This window comes from Neophocaena asiaeorientalis, unplaced genomic scaffold (genome assembly GCF_003031525.2).
Source record: "Neophocaena asiaeorientalis asiaeorientalis breed wild unplaced genomic scaffold, Neophocaena_asiaeorientalis_V1.1 scaffold60, whole genome shotgun sequence".
Lineage (NCBI taxonomy): Eukaryota > Metazoa > Chordata > Mammalia > Artiodactyla > Phocoenidae > Neophocaena > Neophocaena asiaeorientalis.
Window position 1 is genome coordinate 504653 of NW_020173721.1, and position 26557 is coordinate 531209.

Consider the following 26557-nt stretch of genomic DNA (forward strand, 5'->3'; position numbering starts at 1 on the left):
ACAGAAGATACATTAAGACCTTCCTAATCTTCATTCACCTAATCCAAGACCCTACATATTCACATAAAATGATTAAACATTTTAAATGACTTTTCAGCAAATCAGAATTGAAATGGAGTTCACATGTATCTTAGATGTATTTTATAATACATTTTATCCTATAAAATATTGCTATGAGTTGTTATTAAATTATTAACTAAAAATTAAACAAGTTTCCTTAGTCAAATGTTTTAGTAGTTAAATTTAAAGACAGAATATCTGACTTTGGGCTCATTTTAATTTGGGAAACAGTCTGAAAATTATAAGATTTCTGTTATTTAGATTTAGATTTTTCTTAGACATTTTTAGCAAGCATCTATCTTTCAGCATTGTTCTTCGTTCCAAAAAAAAAAAAAGAAGAAAGGAATAAGAAAGAAAGAAAAGGAGAGACTTGGATATTCAACTATAAAAGAAAAATAATCCTTCAATTGGTTAATGGCTGTCCTTAATAGACTCCAGCGAGAAATCCAAATTTCCGAGTATTTAGCCCTGGGACACCCATTATTGTTTCTTTTCATGCAGTCTTAGAAAGGAAGAGGTGGTACCCTGTCCTTGGCCCTGTCTGAGGCAGCAGCCCCATCTGCCCAATTTTCTCTTTGAAAATGACTTCAGTCTTTTAACACTTTCAAGTGTTGAAACTTTTAAAGACAGGAAGGACTTCTTATATTTAACTTTCTTTTATTTTTTATTTTTTTATTTTTTTTACATCTTTATTGGAGTATAATTGCTTTACAATGGTGTGTTAGTTCTTCCTTCATGCTCAACAGTTTCATGATTGTTAATTTGCAGTTGTTTTTTTGTTTGCTTGTTTGTTTTTATTGGGAGTGGAGAAGGGAAGCAGAAAGAATCTGGAACAGTAAAGGTGATTGACTTCACGAAAGCATCGTTTTTATCAAAGAAATGTTTGCTCCTTGTAGAGAAATCAGAAAATCAGAAAGATGTAAAGAGATTCGTTTTTAAAAAGAAAAAACGGTCCCAAACCTCACTTTCTCCAAGAGATAGGCATTGTTAACGTTTTGGTGTACTGTCTTCTACTTTTTCTTTGCACGAATGTGTTCACATATTTCAGATAATACTGGACATTAGACATGAGATCAAAAACATTTTTCAGTATTATTGTAACCTTTGTAGAAGCAATATTGTTAATATTTTACTTAACATTCCATCTTGAGTATAGTCTATAATTCACATAACCATTCTCTACTGTTGGACATTCAGACCATTACCAGTTGTTCAGGAAACACTGTGTTAGATTTGAACTTCTACATCAGTTTAATTCCTCGCTCACATAGTCATAAGCAGCTTACTCCATGGAATGTACTGGATTACTCTTTAGAACTTAATGTACTGAACGTGATTCTTAACTAGGATATTATTATTTTCAAGACGTTTGACCCCAGGAAGCATAGGAAAATAATACTTGAGGATCAGTTGCTCCAGAACTCCCTTCCATGTTCCAGAAAATTGAAGATGAGAATTACCAAAGTCTTGTTCTTTCAAGTCTCTTCAAAGCTATAGAGAAATAGAAATATGATATGAGCCACAAATGCAAGCCACAGATATAATTTGAAATTTTCTAGTAGTCACATTAAAAAAGTAAAAAGAATGAAGAACCTAGGGGTAAGACAGGAATAAAGACACACACTTACTAGAGAATGGACTTGAGGATATGGGGAGGGGGAAGGGTAACCTGTGACAAAGCAAGAGAGAGGCATGGACATATATACACTACCAAACGTAAAACAGATAGCTAGTGGGAAGCAGCCGCGTGGCACAGGGAGACCAGCTTGGTGCTTTGTGACCACCTAGAGAGGTGGGATAGGGAGGGTGGGAGGGAGGGAGACGCAAGAGGGAAGAGATATGGGAATATGTGTATATGTATAACTGATTCACTTTGTTATAAAGCAGAAATTAACACACCATTGTAAAGCAATTATACTCCAATGAAGATGTAAAAAAAAAAAGTAAAAAGAAACAGAGGAAATTAATTTTAATATTATACTTAATCCAATATACCCCAAATATTATCATTTCAAAAACTTCAGTCAATTTAAAAAATTGAAGGGGATATTTTCTGTATTTTCTCATATTAAGTGTTAGAAATCTGATTTGTATTTTATACTTAGAGCACACCTCTGTTCAGTCTAGCTACATTTCAAGAGAGCTCAACAGTTACAGGTAGCTAGTGGCTACCATATTGGATGACACAACTGTAGAGAGATGTTTCAGGCCAGAGACAAGAAGGTAGATTCCATCTGGAGTTTGAGCTAGCTCTGTCTCTTATTACCTAACCTCAGGCAAATTACTTAATTTCTATGCTTCAATTTGCCTATCTGTAAAATGGGAATAATAATAGTAACTACTGGGTAGAGTTGATGGGAATTCATGAAGAAAGTACTCAACAAATGTTACATATAGCAGGGGTCCCCAACCCACATGCCCCACCACCACCACCGTGGAAAAATTTTCTTCCATGAAACCCGTCCCTGGTGCCAAAAATGTTGGGGAACGCTTCCATATAGGAATGCTGACAAAGTGTGCTAGTAATCCTACTCTAACTTAAACAAGTAGTTTCAGTATCCTGTGATCTTCTCCTTTAATCTTATCACTGTCTTCCCTGAAAATGAATTATTTAGAAGATAATCACTGTTCTCATGCTCTGGGAAAGGCACTGGTACTTCACCCATAGCGTAGATGATCAAAGCAACGTGGAATTCATGTGTCTCTTTGCAGGGGAGCGTCGGCACCTCCTGAGAACTCAGGTTGAAGGGTCCTGTAACTTTCCATAAGCTTAAGCTCTCATAGCCTGATACCATCAAATATGAAATTCCTAGTTTTTCCTTCTACTAAGATTTTTAGCATTCTCAGGTTAGAAAGTGTCTCAAAATCAATTACACTTTCAATATAACATTTTTATTAAGAAGTTATTTCACTGATGCTATGTTTTAAAATCAATGATTTCTCTGAATAGGTGAATCTAATATGAATCTTATTCCCCTATGAGAGTCTCTCTTCTATGCATCTCCATTGAGTAAGAAGAGCTTATAGGGTTTTATCTTCTATGGTTAGATTACAAAAAGTAATTTTTACATTTTATTTTCAAAATCATATTTTATAAATACAGTAAAAATTATATTAAAATTATAAAATTAAATATACTTTTAAAATTACCCATGCAGAAACTCTCTCAATGGAGAAGCATAGCCTACTGGGAAAGAATGTATTGTTTTTAAATTAAACTTAATATGTTGCCATTTTGGTGTCTATAAACCTTGTGAGCTTGGTAGATGTGCACCTGTCCAGGAAAAAAGCTCCTCCCCAGGAACCAACAGAACCGTAGTATCCAAGTTCATTGCGGTGACCTCACCAATGGGGCTGCTTGGCAGGAAACCCTCTCGCTTCCTTTCTAGGGGCCTGACATCTACAGAGGTCCTTCTGGGCAGTGCACACACATTTGTGTCCTCCGTCTATGGCTCATTTCCCTTCTCTTCTTGGCTCTGGTAGAAAAAGGCCCTTTTTCAGATGTTTCTATCCCATTGGAGCATTTTTCTGTACCCAAGGCAAACTGACCAACTGTGTGTCTAGAGCTTGGCATTCTCAGCTGAGTTTTATTAGGGGAATAAAAACTGGCTTTTCATAATTAAAGAGCTATAGGGTCTGCTCTGAAGGTCTTCTGGAAACCTGAGTTTCTAGGGTTCTGCCTCCAGATAAGTGGAGTTACAATTGCATTATGATAGTATGACTATATTCCACTTTATTACAGCATTACTGATCAGTGAAGAAAACCTCAGTCTCTGCTATTGTATCAAGACTGTCGTCTTAGGTGCCATGGAACAATCCTGAAAAAGACCAGGAAGGGTGCTCTTTTTTCATCAGTGAGGTGGAATGGCGTAATGCATTGAGAATACGCATGTTGGTGCCACACTGCCTGGGTTTAAATCTCAATTCTGTCACTTTTACGAGATTGGGCATTGCTTTGGCCCTTTGTAAAATGTAGATCAGGGTGGAACTCTCCCCTCTCCTAGTTAGGGTTGTGGGGATTGGCAGAGTTAGTGTGACGTATTTAGAGGAGAGTCTGGCATCTGAAATATCCAACGTGAGTCTTTGCTCTTTTATTATTATCCATGGGACGCAGAGGGACCACACATACACGTGCATGCATGTGCGTGCGCACACACACACACACACACACACACACACACACGACCAACATCAGTAATTCTCAATTTCTGATACACGTAGAAACAACCTGGGCATCTTAAACCATAGATTGGGATCCGCTGGGTCCAGGAGGATCTGAGATTCTGTGGTTGGTACTGGCCTGTAGACCACACTTTCTGTATTAGGGGTCTAGAGCAGATGAAAAACCGTGTTTACAGAAAATATTACTAAGGGTGGAAATTGACATGGCCCCAATTAGAATCACTCCTTGTCTCTTGGACAGTTGCAGACCTGGTGGGGTGTGGGAATGATTCAGTACTGGCCCTGCCACTGCCATTGACCAGCTGCGTGTTTGATCACTTAGGACCTGCCACTTCAGTGCATTGTATTTCATTTCCCCCATCTTCCAAATGGGGATAATAATCCTGGCTCTAGCCGCTTCACAGGATTGTTGTAAGGGTCAGATGAGAAAATGTGTGTGAAAGCTCTTTGAAAAATTAAAAGTGCTGCCCCATTGTAAAGGGATCAATAGTAGCACAAGGAGGGGTGGGCTGGTGATGGGGATGTCCCCAGAAGAGTAAATCCTGAGCTCTGGCTTCAAGGAGGGAACTAATGGAGGAATGGCACAAAGGCAGCAGCAGCTAAGTCCAGCGCGTGCGGTCCTGTACAGGAGCCACAATAACGAACGCACTGCCTCAGCCAGGGCTCTGTCCTGAGGAACTGATGAGACAGTAGCTTCAACGAACAGTCGGAGAAAAGGCATAAAAGGAAAGGTAAAATCTTTACTCCATACTAGCTTTTTTGCTTTCGAATCCAGAGGACTTCAGACTTTTTGACCTTAATTTACAGTACAAAACCTGTTGCATAGTGGGACTCAGAATACACAGAAATATAATATGCAACTGAAACTAAAATTTCTTGAAATAATATTTGCCCTTAATGTGTGCCAAGCACTCTATTGCAGTCTTATTCTACTCTCTTCTATTACACTCTATATTTTTTTAACGCTGGTTGCAACTCACTAAACATTTCACATCCCACTAATGGACTACAACCCACAGTTTGAAAATCACTGATCTAACCTGTCCTGCACGTTTAAACACATAGTATATGGTATGTCACTTGCTGTGTATTCCTCCATTCACTGAAATGCAGCCTCAGTCTCCATTATTCCAATGAAACTGCTCATACTAACATTTCTTCCTCCAGTAATATTTTAATTAGCTGGTATATGTTAACATATTAACAAGTCTAGTGGCTGTCTTTCTCTTATTCTCTTACTCAGTCCTTCTAAAGCCTTTGGAAGACAGCTATGCTCACCACTATACCACCAACACACACCCCTGTAAAGCATTTGGGGTGGCCAATTGTACTACCCTCCTACAAAATCTCTCCTTCCTTGGCCACTAGACAGTTTTGAACTCTGAGTTCTTAACTCACTCATTGAGTGTTTTCTCCTTAGTTAATTCCTGGCCGCCTCTTTTCTGCTGTAATTGTGAACCGTTGCTGCTGCCCAGAATTCTGTCTTTAAGTCATTGCTCTTCCAATGTACTTTTCCTGGGAGTTCATCCACTTTATGGTTTTAAATACCACCTGTTTGTTGATTGTTCCTGAGTCTGTGTCTCCACCTGCCCCCTGTTCCCTGAGCATCTGGCAGTATCAGCATCTCCACTGAAGTCCCAGACGCACTTTAAATATACTATATCCAAACCGGAAGTTTTTACTCCAGGAAAAATACAATGAGGAGAATCATGGGTTCTGTAACCTGGGTTAGCAGTAATTGACAGTATCCTCTAGACCAATAATTTTCACATTTTCTTAGCCCTGGTGATGCCAAGAGTTCTTGTAGACTACCTTCTCCTACAGCTTCCATTTGCTGAAGAGTGAATTTAAAAGTTGCCATTACTATTCATGATCCACAATGATGAATATAATTCCTTTTTTAAAACTTACTTTTATTGAAGAGTAGTTGATTTACAATGTTGTGCTAGTTTCAGGTGTACAGCAAAGTGATTCAGTTATACATGTATATATATATATATATCTTTTTTTCAGATTCTTTGCCCTTATAGTTTATTGCAAAATATTGAGTATAGTTCCCTGTGCTATAGGTCCTTGTTGGTTACTATTTTATATATAGTAGTGTGTATATGTTAATCCCGAACTCCTAATTTAATTCCTTATTATTATTATACAAAAGATGCTATGCAAATCTGAATTATTATTTTGTGTTCCAAACCGAAGTATGAACATTACTATATTCTCAACATCAAACCACTAAGAATCCAGCATTCCACCTACCTGATGGAAAGTCCAGGATTCCCTGTCAATTCTCATAAATGCCAGGGGCCTCCTTTCCCAAGAGTCCCAGTTCTGCTCTGACAGAAAATAGAGAGGGACAGTTTCATCTATCTAGTCCGTGGGAGAGGACAAACTGGTCCATGTTAATGGACCATTAAATCCTGGACTTATTTGCACAGCAGTAGAACCATCATGAAGATTAGAGGCACTCAATCTATTAATTTTTCTTTTTCTCAATTTCGGTTATCTTTCCCCCCTCAGGTGTGGAAAATTTGGATCAATGCCAATTTGTTTAATTGGCTTTTTAAACTAGGCACCAAAAAATATCAAACTGTTCTTTTAAGCTCTTTTAGTAAGCTCGGCCAAATCAATTAAGCAAATTGCTTTCAAAAATACCTACCAATTCCAAATAAACCTCTTCCCCACTTCAGAGATAGTATATGCTACGGATTATGCAGAGAAAAATTTTCCAGCTGAATTACCCACTTCTCAACACTGGGGATTTAAAAGGGAAATGCCGACACCATCTCAGCCATGGTGGTGAAGGGGTGCAGCTCTAATCCAGCAGGGCTGTTTTGACAGCAGTTAGGGAACCAAGGCAGTGCTGGCCTGGAGATGCTTACCGCACCTCTGGTTGACCTGATTTGTTCATGCCTTTGGTGGGGCACTCAGGTGAAAAATATCTGCACCCTGACTTATAAAACAAGACATTTTTCTCTCCTCTTTAATTTCCTTAAAAAAATACACGTGAAATGTGAAACACCACCTGGGTGGAAGGTTTCATGGTTTTCTTTTCCCCATTGTTTGCCATCTCCCCTTTTGCCTACAATTTAAGAAACAGAAGCACAAGAGCTGTGCTTTCATGTGAGCAGTAATATGTAACCAGAACAGAGGTCATAGGAAAGGTGGAGAAAAGTTAGATATATAAGCAAGAAAAAGTGAGTTATTGATTTTATTGACTGGTCTGTTAACTTCTGACATTGCAATAAAGTCTTATTTATTTGTATACAGAAGACTCAATTACATAGATACATATCATTTTAACAACTGGGTTATTTACAGGAGAATTGCAGCTTCATAAATAATATAGACCTGGGATTTCTCAAGCTGATGTTTATCCATTGTTACCTAAGGAAGTGGTGATGGCTACACATATCTAATATCCGTGCAGTCATTAGAACAGCATTGCAATTGGTTGGGGGAGAAGAAAGGAGGGGGGGCCAGGAACAAGAGGGAAATAAGGACAAGAGTCTCAGCCCAGCTAAAATATACAGTGAATAGTCCTGGGGTAATCAGATCCAGATAGAGCTGCTCAAGTCTCCTCCTTCCTGCCAGCACAGAAAAGCTGTCAGTGGAGACCATTGCGTGAAGGGCTCCAGGTCTTTAAACTCCCGTTCATATGGTACAAGCCGTTAAGATGCAATTACAGATTTTGTTTTTTAAACATGAAGGGTATGTCTCAAAGGAAGTTTTATAAGAGTAGGGTCAATTACTCCCAAACATCTTCTCCTGATGGGGCAACTGGTGGAAATGGAGATGGACATCCTGGGGCTGCCCCTGGTCCTCCAGGGGTCCCTGCAGCCTTGTTCAGGGGGTCTCCTGAAACAACTCTTTGTTTAACTATTAGTTTAATGCATAGCCTCCCTGCTAGGCTATAAGCCCCAAAGGCCCAGGAACTGTACCTGGTCATTATTCAGTAAATATTTGTTGGGAATGAGTGAATTAATTAAGTAACGAGGAGAAGTAGGATGACATAGCACTACTTTTATGTGTCCCTAGCATCTTGTAAAATACCTGCCACCTAGCAAGAACTTAACAATATCGTGAAGAGTGGATGATCAAAGACTAGGGGTAGGATCCCAATTTTCAGATGAGGTGGCTAGAGCTCACATTTGGTATTGGATTTGGAACTCAGACTCCGATTTTAGGACTCAGAATCCTGCAAGAATAACTCCCCTATGGAGCAAGGACCTGATTGCTCCTGGAAGAAAGGGCAGCTGCAAGAAAGTACAAACATATTTGCCTACTGTGAATAATGCTGCAGTGAGCATGGGAGTGTAGATTCTCTTTGAGATCCTGATTTTGCTTCCTTGGGGTACATACCCTGAAGTGAGATTTCTGGATCGTATGGTAGTTCTATTTTTAATTTGAGGAACCTCCATAATGTTTTCCATAGCAGTTGCAGCATTTTACATTCCCATCAACGGTGGATGAGGGTTCCAGTTTCTCTACATCTTTGCCAACATGTGTTGTCTTTTTTTTATGACTTTTTATTTTATAAATTGGAGTATATCGGCTTAACAATGTTGTGATAGTTTCAGGTGCACAGCAGAGTGACTCAGACATGCATATCCTAACAGGTGTGAGATGATATCTCATTGTCCACAATAGCCAAGATATGGAAACAACCTAAATGTCCATCCAGGGATGAATGCATAAAGAAGATATGGCGTGTACATACAATGGAATACTATCCAAAAAGAAAGAAATCCTGCCATATGTGACATAGATGGACCTGGAGGACATTATGCTAAGTGATATAAGCCAGACACAGAAGGGCAAACACTTCATGATTCCACTTATACAAAGTATCTAAAATGGTCAGACTCATAGAAACAGAGTCGATGGTGGTTGCCAGGAGTTGGGGATGGGGGAGGGGATTTTCTCCTCAGTGGGTAAAACGTTTCAGTTATTCAAGATGAATAAGTTCTATAGGTACTACCTTGTGCCTGTAGTCAACAATAACTTATTGTGTACTTAAAATTTTGTTGAGGGTAGATCTCATGTTAAGTGTTCTTACCACAATAAAGTAAAATAATATAAAATAAAATGAAATAAAACAATAAAATAGTAAAATAAAATAATGAAATGAAATAAAATAAAATAGAAAATACAAACAGAATCCAGGCTGGGCTCTGAGCAATCATTTGCTGTTCACTCACCCATAAGGGCTGTCACCACCTCCTTTTTTGCTGTTGTCCATCTGGTCCTTATTTTAAGAGTCCACCTATATATACATCTGTGCTTAGGATCCACTTAGGAGCTAAGTTCTTTTTTGGATTCACATTCAGGTGCGACCCAGCCCATGTATAGATTCTAAGGGATCAATTGCACCATTTTGGCCAAAGCCATGACTGCCAGACGTTGCCCTGAAAATCATACCTTCCGCTTGGGAAGTATAATTTCTTTCATTCTTCTCTACCCTAGCTCACACTTGACTGCATGTGCTCCGTCCTGAGCTCTCTCTCCCCTAGGTCTAAGCTGTGAGCAGTGCCTGTCATCCCCCTGCCCACAGAGCCTTCGCCAACCTCAAGGGGAGGTTGCTGTTGGGTCCTGTGCCATCCTGTCTCTGTGTTCCTCTCCCGACACATCTGCGGGCTCTACCCTGACCTCGAGGCACTGACGATGTTTGAGGCTAATGTTCAGCATCTTTGTCAGATCAAACAGCTGTGGCCACTGTTCCCAGGCCTGCTGCCTGGAGCACTGCCCGCTCTGTGGACTACAACCCCACTGGGCGACACACTTAGCAGTGCGGACCCCAGCGTAGGGCTCTGTCTCCCTTGAAATATAATAGTAATTAGAAAGCTCGGGCTTCCCTGGTGGCTCAGTGGTTGAGAGTCCGCCTGCCGATGCAGGGGACACGGGTTCGTGCCCCGGTCCAGGGAGATCCCACATGCTGCAGAGCAGCTGGGCCCGTGAGCCATGGCCGCTGAGCCTCCGCGTCCGGAGCCTGTGCTCCGCAACGGGAGAGACCACAATGGTGCGATGCCGGCGTACTGCAAAAAATTAAAAAATAAAAAAAAGAAAGCTCACCTTCATAGAGTGTTTACTATGTGCCAGAAACTTTATGTGTATTAATGTACTTAATCCTCGCTTTATGAGGGAAGTACCATTTTTATTTCAATTTTACAGATGATGAAACTGAGCAGAGAAAGATTAAGCCACTTGCTTGAGGTCCCACCTCTGGTGTGTGGTGGAGACAACGGGCAATCCAGCTGCAGAGTCTGTGCCCCTCCCCAAAAGGCTCTGCAGCTCCCTTACATCTCTCCCTGGGGCCAGCCTTTACCACTGACAGGTCTCCTGATGGAGGTGTCACCTTGCCCACCTACTCCACCCCAAGCCCTTACCACCCCCATCTGCAGACCCAGCTTTCTGTCAGAGAGGTAGAAGCCAAAGATGGGGGGGGTCTCCAGTATTTACAGGTCTCACTGCCATCAGTGTGTAGGATGGATGAGAGACAGGACAGATCGGTGGTATGGCGACTGTGTCCACGGTCTGAGTGACAATGAGGGCAGCTGAAGCAGAGAAGGGGAAGTGGTCAGCAAGGCTGGAGTGCAAGATGTGGGATATGGTGTCTGGCTGTCCCTGGGTGTGAAGCAGAGGGACCAGGCAAAGAGATTTGCTTTTGGAGCAAGTTAGGAGGAACGTGAGCTTTTGAGAGGGGAGATGCTGAGTTTTTTTTTTGACTTGTGGGAAATGTGCGGTTTAGAAACACTGGGCAAGAACTCAGAGTTTTTAGATGTGGCAATGTTGATTCAGACGTCATTCTCCTTGTCCAGTCTTCCTGCATTTTTTTTTTCCTGAATTCATTCGTGGATATTGGTGCACATGTCGGAATTTACAGGTTCCTCTAAAGGGCATCCTCTGTGGTCACATGCTTTCCTCTCTCCTTCTTTATCAAGATCACTTGTGATTGGATAATCATATGTCAATGTCATTTGTAATAATGCAGCAGTAATAACTCATAGTGACAACCAACTTTGTTGAGCATTTATTTTGTGCCGGGCACAATGCTGGGCTCTTTTCATTTGGTAATCTGTTTCCCTATCACAAGTATAATACAGGTGCCATGACTATCTCCATTTTACAGCTGAGGACACTTGAGATCAGAGAGGTTGAGTAACTTATCTAGAGTCACACAGATAGCACAGGTGAAGCAAAGATGAAAGCGCAAGTCATTCTGACTCCAGGCTGTATTGTCGGAATATTACAGCCTGGCACACACTGGAGGCCTTGGTGTCGTCTTCCTGAACCCAGTTTCACAGACAAATCAGACAAGGCCAATCTGACCAGGATGGATCAGGACAAAACCAAGATCACCCCATAGCCTGTCTGAAGACAGACAAAACAAGAACATTGTCCAGACCACAAAATGACCAACTATTCACCCATCCTGGCTAATATGAGTGAATATTGCTCTTTTCCCAATTATGACTTTAACCCCACTCTCTCTTTCCTATCTTCTCACACAAGAACTATTAGAATATTCAATCATAACATAGCTCTGACTTCCAGATAGGGTCCAATGCAGGGCAAAGCCCCACTTCAAACCCTCTTCAGAGTCACTCAACACAAGCCCAAATCTATGTCATCTCTTCTTGCTGTGATGCCCCATGGTTCCCCAGGGTGTGCATTCTCCCTCCTGTCAGTGAGTCTATAAGTCAAGTTCAACTACATGGTGGTCTTTGGCTGAAGCATGTAGATATATCTAAACACTCCTCATTCTACACATTCTTAGATTTGCAGGGAGTCCACAGATTTGCTTACAGTGCATCTTGGACCCCAAAACTTGACCACATGAGGGTTTGAATCCCAGCTCCTCTTCCTCCTCCTCCTTAAAAAAAATCAGCTGTGGATGTATGTCTGTTACTTAAATTTTCTGACCTGAGTTCTAATATCATGAGGCTGGTACGAAGATGAAATCAGGTGACATATGTAGAATATTCTAGTCTGTTGCCAGACTGATGCTCTACAACTGTTAGTTTCTTTCCCTGATCCCTTTTTTTTTTTTTTTTTTTTGCGGTACGTGGGCCTCTCACTGTTGTGGCCTCTCCCGTTGCGGAGCACAGGCTCCAGACGCGCAGGCTCAGCGGCCATGGCTCACGGGCCCAGCCGCTCCGCGGCATGTGGAGCGGAGAAGGGATCCACATGCCGCGGAGGGATTCCCCAATCCCTTGTTGATTGAATCTATTTCTTCTAAATAAGGCATTTTATTATATTCCAGTCATAAAAGTCTGACCCACCAAATCTTGAGGATATTTAAACGTAAAATTTCCAGTTTATGCTATTGCTTGTTCTCTGTGCCATAATTTATAGATATATAAAGGCCAATGAGAACTAAAGTATTTTATTCATTCTGAGATACACAGCTTTCCTCCTCATAATTTAATGTGACATCTTAAAGGGAAAATTTTAGGATAAAAATTGGGATGTGTCTTATAATCAGTGTCATGTCATGGTTTAATTAGCAACTTGTTTTCTTTCTTAGTGCAACATAAAATATTCGTGAATTTTACATCTGTAGCATCCTAGATTTGGCATATATTTTTAAATGACTGAACAGTGCTACTTCCACTATGTCACCTTTTCACTATTGAGTTAGCGGTTGGCTCTGTTTTCTACTTCAGTGTGGACACTACTGTTCTAAAGCCAAATGTAAACTCAAGAAGTAGATTTTTAAAGTATTTGGACTTAGAACCTTACCGTTATAATCTGAGTCCAAGTCATGTTTCGTAGGCATAATTTTTATAATGAGCTCTGACACAGATCCAAAAGTAAGTTAATATAACAAATGGAAATTGCTATGCATTCGATCCTATCATATAATGGAGTTAAAATAATGATAAAAAAACAATCTGAACAAGTTCTGTGAAGCTTTCATTCTATTTGACTTTAAGTGGAACAAAATCTTCTGAACAAGAGGACAACAAAATAATGCTTTGCTAAACGGATAAAAGAATATGACCTAAGTCTATTAGTGATAGAACACTCTATGAATGCACTCAAGTTAATAGCATCTTTTAGCAATAGATACTTTTTCAATTACAGTAATACTAAGAAATAAATAGGCTAAGTGAGAGAAAAATGGTCAGAGACACATGAATTGGACTAGTTTGGCTGGTTGGTTTTTTATAACCAATTCTTGGCGGGGGTGGGGGGTGCGGAAATCTAACCAGCAATCTACTGATGGGTCATTAGTTTGAGTTTTTATATTCTAGATCTACTTAGTCTTATTACAGATGCAGCATTTCATTACCCCATCTCCAAAGGTTTTGCAGCACTTGGCATTTTGTACACAGTGAGTTTGTGGCATCCTTTTCTTCCTGCACAACCTTGTGCTGTCATGCTGTCATAGACGCTTCATTACTGTAACGGCTTGCTCACTAGGTGTGATGGTACAGTTTCACGCAATGTAATTCCTCTGGGGGTATTTCCTTCCTGTCCTTTGCTGAGTTCTAAGTGACCCCACTTTCACCAATCTTTAGTTGCATGCAAGAGTGATTGCAAATTCTACCCTTTCAGAGTATCTGTGTAGAAATGCAATTTTATTTCAACTTTAAAGGGTTTAAAATTTTTATTCCCCCTTTTTAAAGTGGCACTCCGGCTACTTTTGCAAAGAATGTGGCACTCTCAGGGTAAATAACTGAAATAGAGAGGCCAGACTCTTATCTTCATGGGCCCTCACCATGGAAAAGCAGAGATATGGGTATGGAAGGAGAAAGTGTCAGGAAAATCATCATAAATCACAGAGCAAGGGTATTGGGCTACATTTGGCATCAGTTTTGCTGTGTTTTAAAAAGGATAAATATGCTTCCCTTTAAGAATGTAGGAACAGCACTTCCCACTGTGAACCTCTTCCCTGGGAGTCCTCCCACCGGGTTGCACGGGGTGAGACATGCTCCAGGGTTATTACTGTGATTGAGAGTGTGCCTCTTGAACGTTTGCTTTTCCTACATTCTCACCTGCCCCCGCCTGACTTTTGTGAGAAAGGATGTAACAGTCCACTGCCAATGTCTGCTAAAAGTTGGGCGTTTTAGGTGCATGTACACTTTAAATGCCACCCAAGGGAGGAAAGGAAGGAAGGAACGGAGGGAGGGAGGGAGGGAGGGAGGAAAAGAGTTGTAAACTCAAAACCAGTGCTTTTCACACTTTACTGTGAGTATGAATCACCTGGGGGTTTTCTTTCAATGCAGATTTTGATTCCGTGGGTCTGAGACCCAGGTGGGCTGAGACCCGCAGGTCTGCCTTCCTAGCAGGGTCCCAAACGGCGCTCATGCTGCTGGTCCAGAGATCACATGGAGACCCTAAACGAAATACGGCTGTCATCCTGCTCATTACGAACATTATTTTAAAGGAGACCGGAGTGCTTACTTCTTAGGAACTGGTCAGGATATGGCTGGGGAAAAAGTGGGGCCCAGGAGAAGCCTGTCTCCTCCCATCATGTTCCATTTTCCTTTTTCCATCACCCACCTCCCAGACCTGAATACTAGAGGTCTCCGGAGCCAGGGTTCACTGGGTACAGAAGAAAATATCCCCAAAATACAATTTCTGTCATGGTGTGGGATTTATTGTGTTCTGTCTCCCTGGAACATTTCATTTGATACCTAGGGTAGTGCAAGTGTTGGAGTTGGGTGGAATTTGGTTCAAATCCCAGTGCTGTTGTTCATTAACTGTGTGACTGTCGGTGAGTTGTTTAAGCCGTTTAAAACATCAGTTTCCACAGCTGTAAAAGGAGAATGATAATCCTGATAACACAGGGCTTCTTTGGAGATTTATCCAAATGTAGACAAAATACTAAGGAGACAAATACAAGGAGAAAATGTAGACAAAATACTAAGCAAAGTGTCTGGCCCATAGTAAGCATTTGGTGAATGCTTATAAAATATTTGAGCAGTGGAGCAGTCTAGCTGATGCAGATGTGGGCCTTCCATCAATTGGATAGCCTGGGATATAGTCACCTCTGTCACTAACTAGGTATGTGAATAATAAAGCTTAGTATCCTGTATAAATGGACATAATAATCATAAACACCTTACAGGGTTATTGTAAGGGTTGATAATATATGCAAAGTAATTAATGTATTACTTGGCACATAAAACTTTATATATAAAGAAAATTATACTGATGACTCTACAAAAGGTTAGGCAAAAGAGGAATTATTTATTCAAAAGAAGAAACATTTTAGGAGTGTTTGGTCAGATATTTCTTATGCCTGGAGGAGTGGAAGGAGAGGGCTGCTGTGATTCCTCAAATCCTACCAGGTTGACCAGAAGCTCCTGAATGCTCTGTGACAGACCAGTGTCCCTCTGCAGACACTGGGCAAAGGGAGAAGGAGAAAAAAAAAAGCAGACACTGGGCAAAGGGAGAAGGAGAAAAAAAAAGTCTGATGCAATGAGTTTTTCATTAGTCTGAATTGCTTCAATTTAAAGGATTTTCCTTTAAACAGAGAACACATTCTTTGGTATGGGAGAAAGGCTTTAAAATACCTTTGTTGTAGGATCGTGAGAGAGCATGGCAGTTTAAAAAAATGTTTTTACTTGGCAAAATGAAATGCCGAGATCTTTCTATTCGCATGATCATTAACGGTCTTCTTTAACTGGACTGCCCTGTGAAGTCTCAAAGTCTGGGGAAGTCAACAGTCTGTGATGATCTAATCACCTGCTCTTCACAGTCACCGCGGATCGAGGGCCACACGCTTTCTGCATTGAGGGTCTCCGAGATCTTGTACTGCGTATGTTATCAGAAGCGACTGCACCCAGAGGCCATCATTTCCAATTGAAATAATGATTTCTTCCGTTGTGGCTCATGGTTAAATCATATTCTGAACGTCAGATCAGCAGCCTCCTTGCTGCTGAAAGGTTGTGCAGAGTTCAGACCTTTTGAAGCCATGTAGGTCTTGGAGAAGAGGGGAAACATACATCACTGTGGTTTCCAGCTGACTTCAGTCTAAGCCAGGAATTTGAGCCCATGTAACCACGATGCAGCGCTCTCTATTTCACCCTCACCTCCTTCTCAGGTTTGGGGTCCAGATATCTGCAGGCTCACCTTGCTTTATTGTGCTTCATTTTAACATGATTCACAGTTACTGCATTTTTTTTTTCTTTTACAATTGAAGGTTTGTGGCTACCCTGTGTTATCAGATGATGGTTAGCATTTCTTAGAATTATTTTTAAATTACGGTGTGTACACTTTTTTAGACGTAATGCTATTGCACACTTAATAGACTACAGTATAGTGTAAACATAACTTTTATAAGTACTGGGAAACCAAAAAATTTTTGTGACTCACTTTATTTGCTTTGTTGTGGTGGTCTGGAACTGGACCCACAGAGTCTCTGGGGTCTGCCTGCATTGGGGGCTGCTCAGCTAAGAACCTCAATAAACTGAAAACAGTTTAAAAACTCATAATGAGACTTTTGATGGTGCAGCTCTGTAGGTCTGGGGGGCCTCAAAGGGAGCCTTGCAGATATTAGATACAAACTCAAGTGTTGCTATAAGAGGCTGGAGGCTGGGCTATTGCAAAAAGAATCACAGTGACCTCTACCCTACAGCTTGTCACCCCTGTTACTATAACGAAGGTAAGAAAAAATGGACTAGTTCCCTTCCCTTCCGCCTCATCCTCCTACCCCAACACACACACACACACACACACACACACACACAATTTTAAAGCAGATTAGTTATCAGCTTTGACCATTTTTCAAGCATATTTAAAGTCAGTTCTCAGGAATTCTTGCATGTTTTACCATGGGTAGGTAAATTGAGAGGACCTTAAAACTAGGCCAGTTATTCCACCTGAGAGTGTCTTGATCTCATCCCCTTGTTGTCAAACTTGGCAGCTGGTCAGGAGGGAAAAAAAATCTGTGTTTATTGTTAGTGAAAGTGTAACATTGTTAGTAAAATAGGTTTAAAACTGAAAGAAAAGACATCTTTTCTATGATTTTTCTTTTAAGGAATTCATGCCTTGTCTCCCCATTTTAGGGACAGGTAACTGAGAATGGATAGAAAACAAAACAAAATTTTATCTTACTTTTCCAGCAAATGTGGTCACTGATAATAACATGATGATTTGTAAGTTTAGTTTCTTGTTGGGGAAAACAAGCCATGTCTAAATTCGTCTATAGACGTAAACACTCTTATGAGAATTTACACTGATTTGGAAGATGGCTCTCAAAGAGTTGTAGGTTTACGTGCAATTTTTAAAACTTGAGGACCCTTGATGAGAAGGTCCCTTGGGCAGGGCCTGCTTCATGGGCCATCAACCACTGCAGGCACACAGGGCTCGCCACCCAGCAGGGTCCCACGTTTGGAGTTTAAGGCTCTGAGGTCACCATCTTGAGATTCTTAATAATTTATCTTTGAAATTGTGTTTTGTGGGTCAAGTCCAATGGGACGACAAGAGTGTGGGGTCAGAGGCAGGGAGGCTTGGAGCCTCTGGCGGTCCAGCCACTACCTCCCTACCTCTCAGGACAGGGCAATTCTCAGCCACCTGCTCTCTGCCCTGGGTGCCCCAGAACCCCCAGAAGCTGGAGTGTAGCTGTCACCTTCTCCCTTCTGCCCTTCTCTGTTCTAGACTCAGGTGCAGAGAGAGTCATAGGATCAGCATGCAACTCATCCCAACCAGGTGTCCAGCCCAGCCCAGCAAGGAGGCTGCAATCCCTTGAGTCCACCCATCTGCCGGGGATTAAGGCAGCAGCCCTGGGGAAGGGGGATATTGACTTCCCAGCCCCAGGTTAGGGACTTGGACTTGCATTTGGCACTGAGCCCCATAAATTATGTAGCCAGCCCTCATGTAAATTTGAGCATAGATGAAGCGTAGAATCAAGCTCCCTGCATGGGCATAAAAACACAGGGTCTACACGACCTTTGTGTCCAGGGGGCCCGTAGCAGGGTCCTATCAGTAGGTTGACAGCAAGGACTTCATCCCTGGATGCAGTGCAGTGTTGAATGTGGCCCCTAGCAATGACCTTGTCAGAGGAAGTGTCCATTTCCTGGGAGAAGTGTATTGAAATTAGCAAAGCTTCTTAGATCAAGAAGGGCATTTTAAAAATGAGACATCATTTTCAGGTGGTTTAAAATCTGTTTCTAAATTGTTTCAGCACACTCTGATGCACATCTCCAACATTTTAAGAACAACTTACCTAAACAACAGCGTACATACATAATATATACGTACACACATATATGCATACATACACACATGCCAAGGCCCAGAGCTGACCTGCAGGAGATACAAAGGTGAGTGAGAAAGAATCTTTGCCCTGAAAGAATTTATACTCTTGTAGACACATCAGTGCTCAAGCATTGATGTGTACCCCAAAGCTCTCCACATGCCAACAGTGTGTCGTGGAATTTTGCTTAAGTATATTTGATGACTGTCGCTTTTTTCATCTCTTTTCTGAGAGGAAGCATTTACAGAAATTGAGAACTTTATTGGCCTGGATATCTCAGGAGTTCAGCTCTGCTTTTATGAGATGGATGTGAAAACAAATGATAAAAACTTGTTGGAGGAAGACTGAAGGGAGATATAGGAAATTTTGAGAGAAAAAAAGTCTTTAAAGGTTTCCAGAGCACACATAGACTAAGTCTACATAGAGGACTGAAGCAAATACTGAATAATTTTGGTAGCTATTACAAAAACACCTTCAGATAATCAAGTCCAAATAAGGGATTTTGGGGGTTTCTTGTTCTGCTTTATCTAGATATCTCGAATCTCCCTTTGACTTTTAATGCTTATGTACAGCCTTTAAATAAAGATCAGCATTTAAAACCACCGAAGAAAAAATAAAATAAAACCACTGAGGACCTAGACCCCTCACTCAAAGATAACTGGATTTCCCTCCATCAAAGGCCAGATAAGTCACCTGCTAGAAGAATAAAGGAATCCATTCTTCCCATTAATGTCATCAGACATTTACTGTTCTATAGGCCTCAACGGGTGAGGTTACAAGTACTTGACAACAGAACTTGCAAAAATGCACAAACCCTAAGTTAATTAATGAATGTTTAATTTTCAAGTGTGGCTTATCTCTTTAGAGTCTCCAGTTCCACCAGGGGTCTGTATAGTGTTCTGGACATAAATACATGTGTGGCCAGTATCATAAAAAATCTCAACGGGCAATAAAAAATGGCAGACAGTGGCAATGACTTTGAAAAGATTTTTATGGACACCTCCACTCCCTCCTTGGCATTTAGTAATCTTGAAGAAATTGAAAGAAAGGGAAGTTTAATTTAGAGGGGTCTTCTGCCCCACTTAGCTGGGTTCACATGCCCAACATGAAATAATAATGCATTCAACTGTCCATCTTATAATAAGCAACCTCTGCCTCACCTCCCTCCCCAGTGAAAACAGCAAACAGTGGGTAGGAAAGACCAGAAAAAGCTGAGGGATCCCTGTGACCTTCTTGTGATCGTTTGTGCTAATGCATAGTGGACAGAAACCCAAACTCTCCCTCTGAAGAATCGATTTGTTAAAAATGCATTGGTCGTTAATGAAGGAATCTCGTGCACTGAATATTGGAGGATGGCCAACTGAAAGTGGAATTGGTGTATTCCGATGAGCCATTCATATGTGCAAGTCTGCTTTCTCCTCAATCTGCCCCAGCCCTTATATCCTCTTTGCAAAGGCAATGGGGTAAGGATCCAGAAAGGAGTATGCCCTCTCAGGATTAAAAATGTTCTATTTGTTTCTTAAAATGACTTATTTGGAAGAGTCAACTCCAAAAAGACAGGTGTGGGCAAGGGGTAATGGTGGAGGGGGTCACATTTAAAACTCTATCCTGGAGTGCACATCTGTTTCACTCTTAGAGTTGCTAAGAGGTACTGAGTCTTGTTTGCCTCAGTTAATCCAAAACTCTTATACAAAAAGAAAATTGTTTTAATTTGCAAAAGAAAACTAACTTACTATGAGGAATGCAGTGATGGTCATTCAGGAACTCTGACCTTGACTTGGTGGGGGGCAGGGTGAAACTTCAGAGGCTCCCCCAGTCAGGAAGTTACTAAAGAGAGGAGCAGGGGCCTAGGGTATCACTGCCCCCACGCCGGCTACCTAGATAGTTCAGGCTCTCCAGAGCAGAGAGAGCTGCCAGCAGATTTGCAGATTTTGCATATAAGATCAACACTGGAAAGATGGTGTCGAATGAACCAATGCTCTGACAAGCAGGCATTTTAACAATTAAAATTAAGTTTCATTGCAGTGTACCACCCGAACTCCTAATCAGTCTTTCAGTGTCTCCAACATTTATGACTTATCCTTTCCTTAGCAGACTTCTATCAGGGGTCCCTGTGTTTACAGAAGTGACTTCTATTATATAACTACTTTATTTTATTTATTTTAATTTCTTGGTCACCTTATTATTTACTTTTAAATTAAGCACTCAAAAATTAAAGCCCAGGGCTTCCCTGGTGACGCAGTGGTTAAGAATCCACCTGCCAATGCAGGGGACACGGGTTCGAGCCCTGGTCCGGGAAGATCCCACATGCTGTGGAGCAACTAAGCCCATGCACCACAACTACTGAGCCTGCACTCTAGAGCCCGCGAGCCACAACTACTGAGCCCACGTGCCACAACTCCTGAAGCCCACGCACCGCAACGAAGAGTAGCCCCTGCTCGCCACAGCTAGAGAAAGCCCACACGCAGCAACGAAGACCCAACACAGCCAAAAATAAATAAACAAATAAATAAATTTATTTAAAAAAATTAAAACCCATTAATACATTTTGATAATGGAAAAAAACTGAATGAAGATCCAAAACTAAACGTTATAGAAGATTAATACATTTGCTTTTCAGCCAACAACATTCATTAATTGCTACTGTTAAAGCGAGAAAAGAAATAAATATAATGTAGCTATTTTAAATTTTTAAATGATTCCTTTTATTTATTTATTTTTGGCTGCATCAAGCAGCATTTGGAACTTCCCCGACAAGGGATTGAACATGAGCCCCCTGCAGTGGAAGCTCAGAGTCTTAACCACTGGGCCGCCAGGGAAGTCCTTACGATCCCTTTTAAAATCAGTTTTTACTCCTTGAAGTACCTGTGAACATTACAAAATAGATGCATCTGACATAGATTGCTAAACTAGAAGGCCACCAGGATTATGATGGAAGAATGCTCCAGGTAGAGGAGCTTGGAGGGCCAAGGGAGTAATGCTGGCTGATGACCCATCTGCTGTCGTAAAACTAATTGTACATGGCATCCTCAGTGCGGAGGAGATTCATACTTGCCTGAGCAGCATGTAAGCCACTGTTTTCTCCCCATGGTCTTCTATCACCAGTGGAGTTTTATAAAACGTACACATGAGCCACCCTCTGGATGCTCTGAAAGTAGCCTCATGAGGGATGTGAACCTCTGTGTGTTCAGGAAGCTCCACAGACCATTCTGATTCATAGGCCTGGGTAAGAGCTGCTGGTCTAAGCTATGGTCTGGGTGAGAATTTGGGAGCAAATTGCCAGTATCTTTGTGCCATATTACCTGGTCATGCTACCAGGGACTAAAGGAAGGATTATCCGTGCACATCTCACTTCATAGGCTCTTTAAAGACCTGACCATTTAGTTCAGATCCAAACATTTATTAAATGGTACAGAGCACACAGAGTGGTGTGTGAGGAAACACGGACAACACACATAGGCATGGGCGTTTGTGTTGAGTTACTTGGGGCAGGTAAATATGATGGGCAAATTAAATAATGCTAAATATTGTATTAAATATAAATTAAATCTTTTTAACTAATGATAGTCAAGAGAAAGAGCACTTTTGTGACAAGCATGCACTGTTCCAAGACATTTACAAATATATGTGCTCATTTAATCCTCACCATAGCAACCCTATGAATGACATACAGTTATTTTCCCGGGTTTTTACAAGAGGAAGCTAGTATATATATAAGTAAACTGGAAAACCAGCCCAAGTTCACCCAACTAGTTAAGGGGCAGGGCTAAATCTCAATGCAAGGAAAGTTTCAAATTTAAGAGTGCCTGCTTTTAACCTGTACACCAAACTGCTTTTAATATCTAAATTGGAATAGATAACTAATAAGGACCTGGTATATAGCACAGGGAACTCGGTACTCTGTAATGACTTATATGGGAAAAGAATCTAAAAAAGAGTGGATATATGTATAACTGATTCACTTTGCTGTACACCTGAAACTAACACAACATTGGAGTAAATCAACTATACTCCAATAAAAATTTAAAAAACAAAACAAAAAATCAGAATTACAGTCGAATTTGCTAAGAAGCTAATAATTTAGAGATAATTTCCAAAGTTTATGCTAAATAAGAGTAACTAGTGAAGTGGATGCCCATACCTATTTTAAAGGAATTATACCAGCCCTCAATTAAAAGCCCAACCTCTATTTCCATTGAGTGAATATTCAATCAGTGTGAATGATGCCTACATTAAGAGCTGGGCATAAAGCAGTAAACCAGTGAACACAGGAGCTCACAGTTGCTGCCTGAAAAGCCTAGACTCTTAAATTCAGAACAGGCCACAGAGAGCTTTCTGGGCTTCCTTGATCTCATTGATCTCCTAGCATATTTCCTAGGACCCTGATCAGGAGGAACCTGCCCAACCCACTTAAGTTCACATTTTCGTATCTGTGCCTGTACCTAACCTCAAATTCTCTGCTAACTTACGGCTGAGCGCTGCTTCAGAGTTCTCTGAAACTCTTAGCCAACGTCATTTATTCATTCTGATTACTGGATCCCCCTTCTGGCTCTGAGAAGGCCCCTGATTTGGGAGCCGCCTTATGACCCAGACAGATTAGTTTATGGTCTTACAAGGTTAAGTGTGATACATGTGTTTGGGGAAAATGGAGATGTGCATTAAGAAGAAACATTACTTTTTGATCCAGGCAGGAGAGCATACATAATCTCCTCTAGAGCCTGTGAAAGACTTCATTTTACACACGAAATTGTGTGGAATTGCCCTGGACTGCACTGAACATGATTTTTGAGAATAACCAGCCTCAAAACAAGCTGCTGTGCACTGGTGAGAGCCTCCAGCAACAGAGAATAAAATGTAAGCAAATGTAATCTGTGTCAAGTTACAGGTAACAAAGACACAATCTTGTTGACACAGTGCCTGGATGGGACAGATCCCAAACATTACCATGATGTGTCATTAGGAACAGAATCAAAAAGTGAGCCTAGTATGCATGAAAGCAGTATGGGACAGAAGGGCCTGGCATAGTAGAGAAAAATTTTTGATTAAGATATGTGTTTTTTAATTGTGTAAAAAGATTTTTCTTTCTCTGTGCATTGTCAGAGTTTTTCACAGTCAGACATAAAAATCCATGTCTGGCAAGCATAAAGAACAAACCAATTTTTAAAAAACATTTTCATAAACTAAACCAAAGCAGATTTTTAACCATTTGAGAATTTACGTTAATTGACCAAAAGATCACTTTGGGACCTGGTTAGCTCTATAAAAGTAAAACTCTTCTGAGAATTCTAAGGCAAAATAGCACTTGGGTCTGTAAGAACTGAAGTTGAGAGATTTACACTGCATAATGCACCTGCCAGTTTAAAATGCCCTGCTACTCAAGCATGATAAATAAGTCAAATATAAAAAATTTAGAAGAAAGGTCTCCTGCACGTTAAGGGGAAATTGTGGGCATCTTATGATGGCCCATCTTACCCTTGTTATTAAGTGACAGCGATCATTAAAATGCCAAACGTATTTTGACAGAATTCACTTTATAAAATGTCAGCAAGTCTGTGTTTTTATTAGTTTGTTCCAAATCAATTTAGAAATTTCAATAGAATGCTTGTAAGTATTCCCCAAGCAATGTCCATTCTTGACTTTCGGCACAAAAAAATATTACAAATTAATCAGATTTTCAGATTTCTGCATAATGGCTTTGCACATTTATTGCTTAATCCTATTATAAAATGCTGTTATGATTGACACGCGGCTGTGGAGATAGAAGTCAATTGAATAATATGTAGCAGTCAATTTTATTTGTAGCTTAATGTGCTGAACTATTTTTCTCCACATTTCCATTATTTATAAGTCTGTCCCTTTGGAGAATATATAGAATAATTTGTTTTAAATGAGCTAATAATACCTTCTTTAGAATTTATAAGTGTGACAGAATCATATCTTTTTTTTCTTGGTCATCCATGGCACGCCAGTAGACAAGGTTTGAATTGTCTTCCACTTGCTATTCATAGGACAAACATCAGGAAAGAGGATCTTGTTAAGGATGGCTTGGAATTGGATTTCAATCACCAAGAAAACAAAAGCTACCAACTAAGACCCCTCAAAGATGGCTGCTAGCTTTGTTTGCTTCTTACTTATTTATATATTTATTGTTACTGCCACTGTATCACCTTCTATGGTTTGTCCTGAAACAAAGCACATGAGCACACACAGAGAAACAATAATGTTTAAGAAAGTTTGAAAGGTCTGCTGTTTTGGTGGAATTTCATTTTTCACGCTTTCGCATCCAACAGGATTCTAGCAAAGGAAGTACATTATTGTCTATGCTCACCACAGGGGGGATCCCTGGGGGTAGTGTGGGGGTAAGTTAGCACCCAGGAAATTTGCTTAGGGAGATGCATGTGTTTTTTAGGACATAAGGAGCCACCAACAAGGACCTACCATAGAGCACAGGGAACTTTACTCAGTATTTTGTAATAACCTATAAGGAAAAAAAATCTGAAAAAGAATGTGTGTATATATATATATATATGTATGTATAACAGAATCATTGTGCTGTACACCTGAAACTAACATGACAATGTAAATCAGCTATACTTCAATTTAAAAAAAAAAGAAAAGAAAAAGGCTTTGTTTTTAGGAAAACTCATCCATAAGATTCAGTACCTGAAGTGTGTATGGAAAAAGGGCTTAAGGGTACGAAGCCATATTAAGGGATAATATAGATGTGCTTGGTCGTGTCTGAGATCACGCTCTCTCTGGCTTTGGGAAATTAGGTTAGCTGTTGCCCGCCTATGCATAAAGGATGCATTTTCCCACACCGGGGCCGTGTTGGCACACCCCCTGCAAACTGATGTATAATGCAAGCCTATTAGTGCGACTGATGATGGTGTCGCTTTTTCTGCTGTCACAGCCTTCTCCCTCCTAGAATGACGTGGTCCCTCCCGAACGTCCGTTAGCATAATGTATGCAGTTGACAAGTGATTTGAGCACTGGGGCTATTGGTAAAGCACTCTGGCATATCATCTGTGCCTTAATGCTATGTGACATCACAGGAAAATGGGGTCATGGGCAGTTCCCGTTCTGGATCTTATGTTAAGGGTGCGTTTCTCTTCTGAATTCCAGGGGCCAGAGGAAACCCGGCGCTGTCAGACCCAGGCACCCCTGAACAACAGCAGGCCAGTCAGACCCACCTCCCGTTCCCGGTTGGGCCACAGGTCAGTATCTCTCAACTGCTGCATGTAGGATGGTTTAACCATATAAATAACCAAATAAATAATAATGAGTTAAAACCAATTAACTCCAACAGAGCAAAGACGGTGATAAATTTTTGTATGGGAAACTATATGGCTACATTATTTATTAAATACCATCAAGAAAAAAAATGTTAGCAGAACTCTTCTCTCTTTTTATTTATTTATTTATTTTTTGCGGTACACGGGCCTCTCATTGCTGTGGCCTCTCCCATTGCGGAGCACAGGCTCCGGACGCGCAGGCTCAGCAGCCATGGCTCACGGGCCCAGCCGCTCCACAACATGTGGGATCTTCCCGGACTGGGGCACGAACCCGTGTCCCCCGCATCGGCAGGCGGACTCTCAACCACTGCGCCACCAGGGAAGCCCCCTCTTCTCTCTTTTTAAAGGGAATGTTGATTTTAATAATTTGGAAACATTTTTTCTTCTTAAAACCCACTATAATTGTGCTTTTGGTTATCATGCAGTTTTCTGGAAAGTAAAACTTTAATGACTGGAGTGTGAAGAAAATTAAGTTATTTCAACCTTACTATAGCCGTTTTTGAAATACAAGATGTGATTTAATACAAAAAAGTTAATGCAATTTTAATGCAAGTTCAGCTTATTGGGTTTGACAATACTGTACATCATATATAGCTCCTGCATTAATAAAGAAATACATTCATTATTTTTTAAAGTCCAATATTTGTTTTTTGCAGCCTGGTGTGGTTATATGGAGATGTACAACACAATTGTAAAAGGCTGGGCCTTTTATTTTTATTTTTTTTAAACCTCTGTCATTTAGTGTGAAGTTCTCAGAGTTCACCCACTTTTATAGAAAAAGAAGCTGATCCTTGAGCCTTTCTCTCTCTTTGGT

The 26557-nt window shown here is 40.7% G+C and overlaps 1 protein-coding gene across 2 annotated transcripts in view; it reads left to right on the top strand.

Moving 5' to 3' along the window:
* The window catches only part of POU6F2 (POU class 6 homeobox 2), a 356161-nt gene that overhangs the window by 83375 nt on the left and 246229 nt on the right, over positions 1-26557 (top strand). For both annotated transcript variants that reach the window (XM_024750655.1, XM_024750656.1), the window contains exon 2: positions 25574-25665. In XM_024750655.1, the coding sequence (XP_024606423.1) occupies positions 25574-25665 (92 nt within the window). The remainder of the gene's footprint in view (positions 1-25573; positions 25666-26557) is intronic.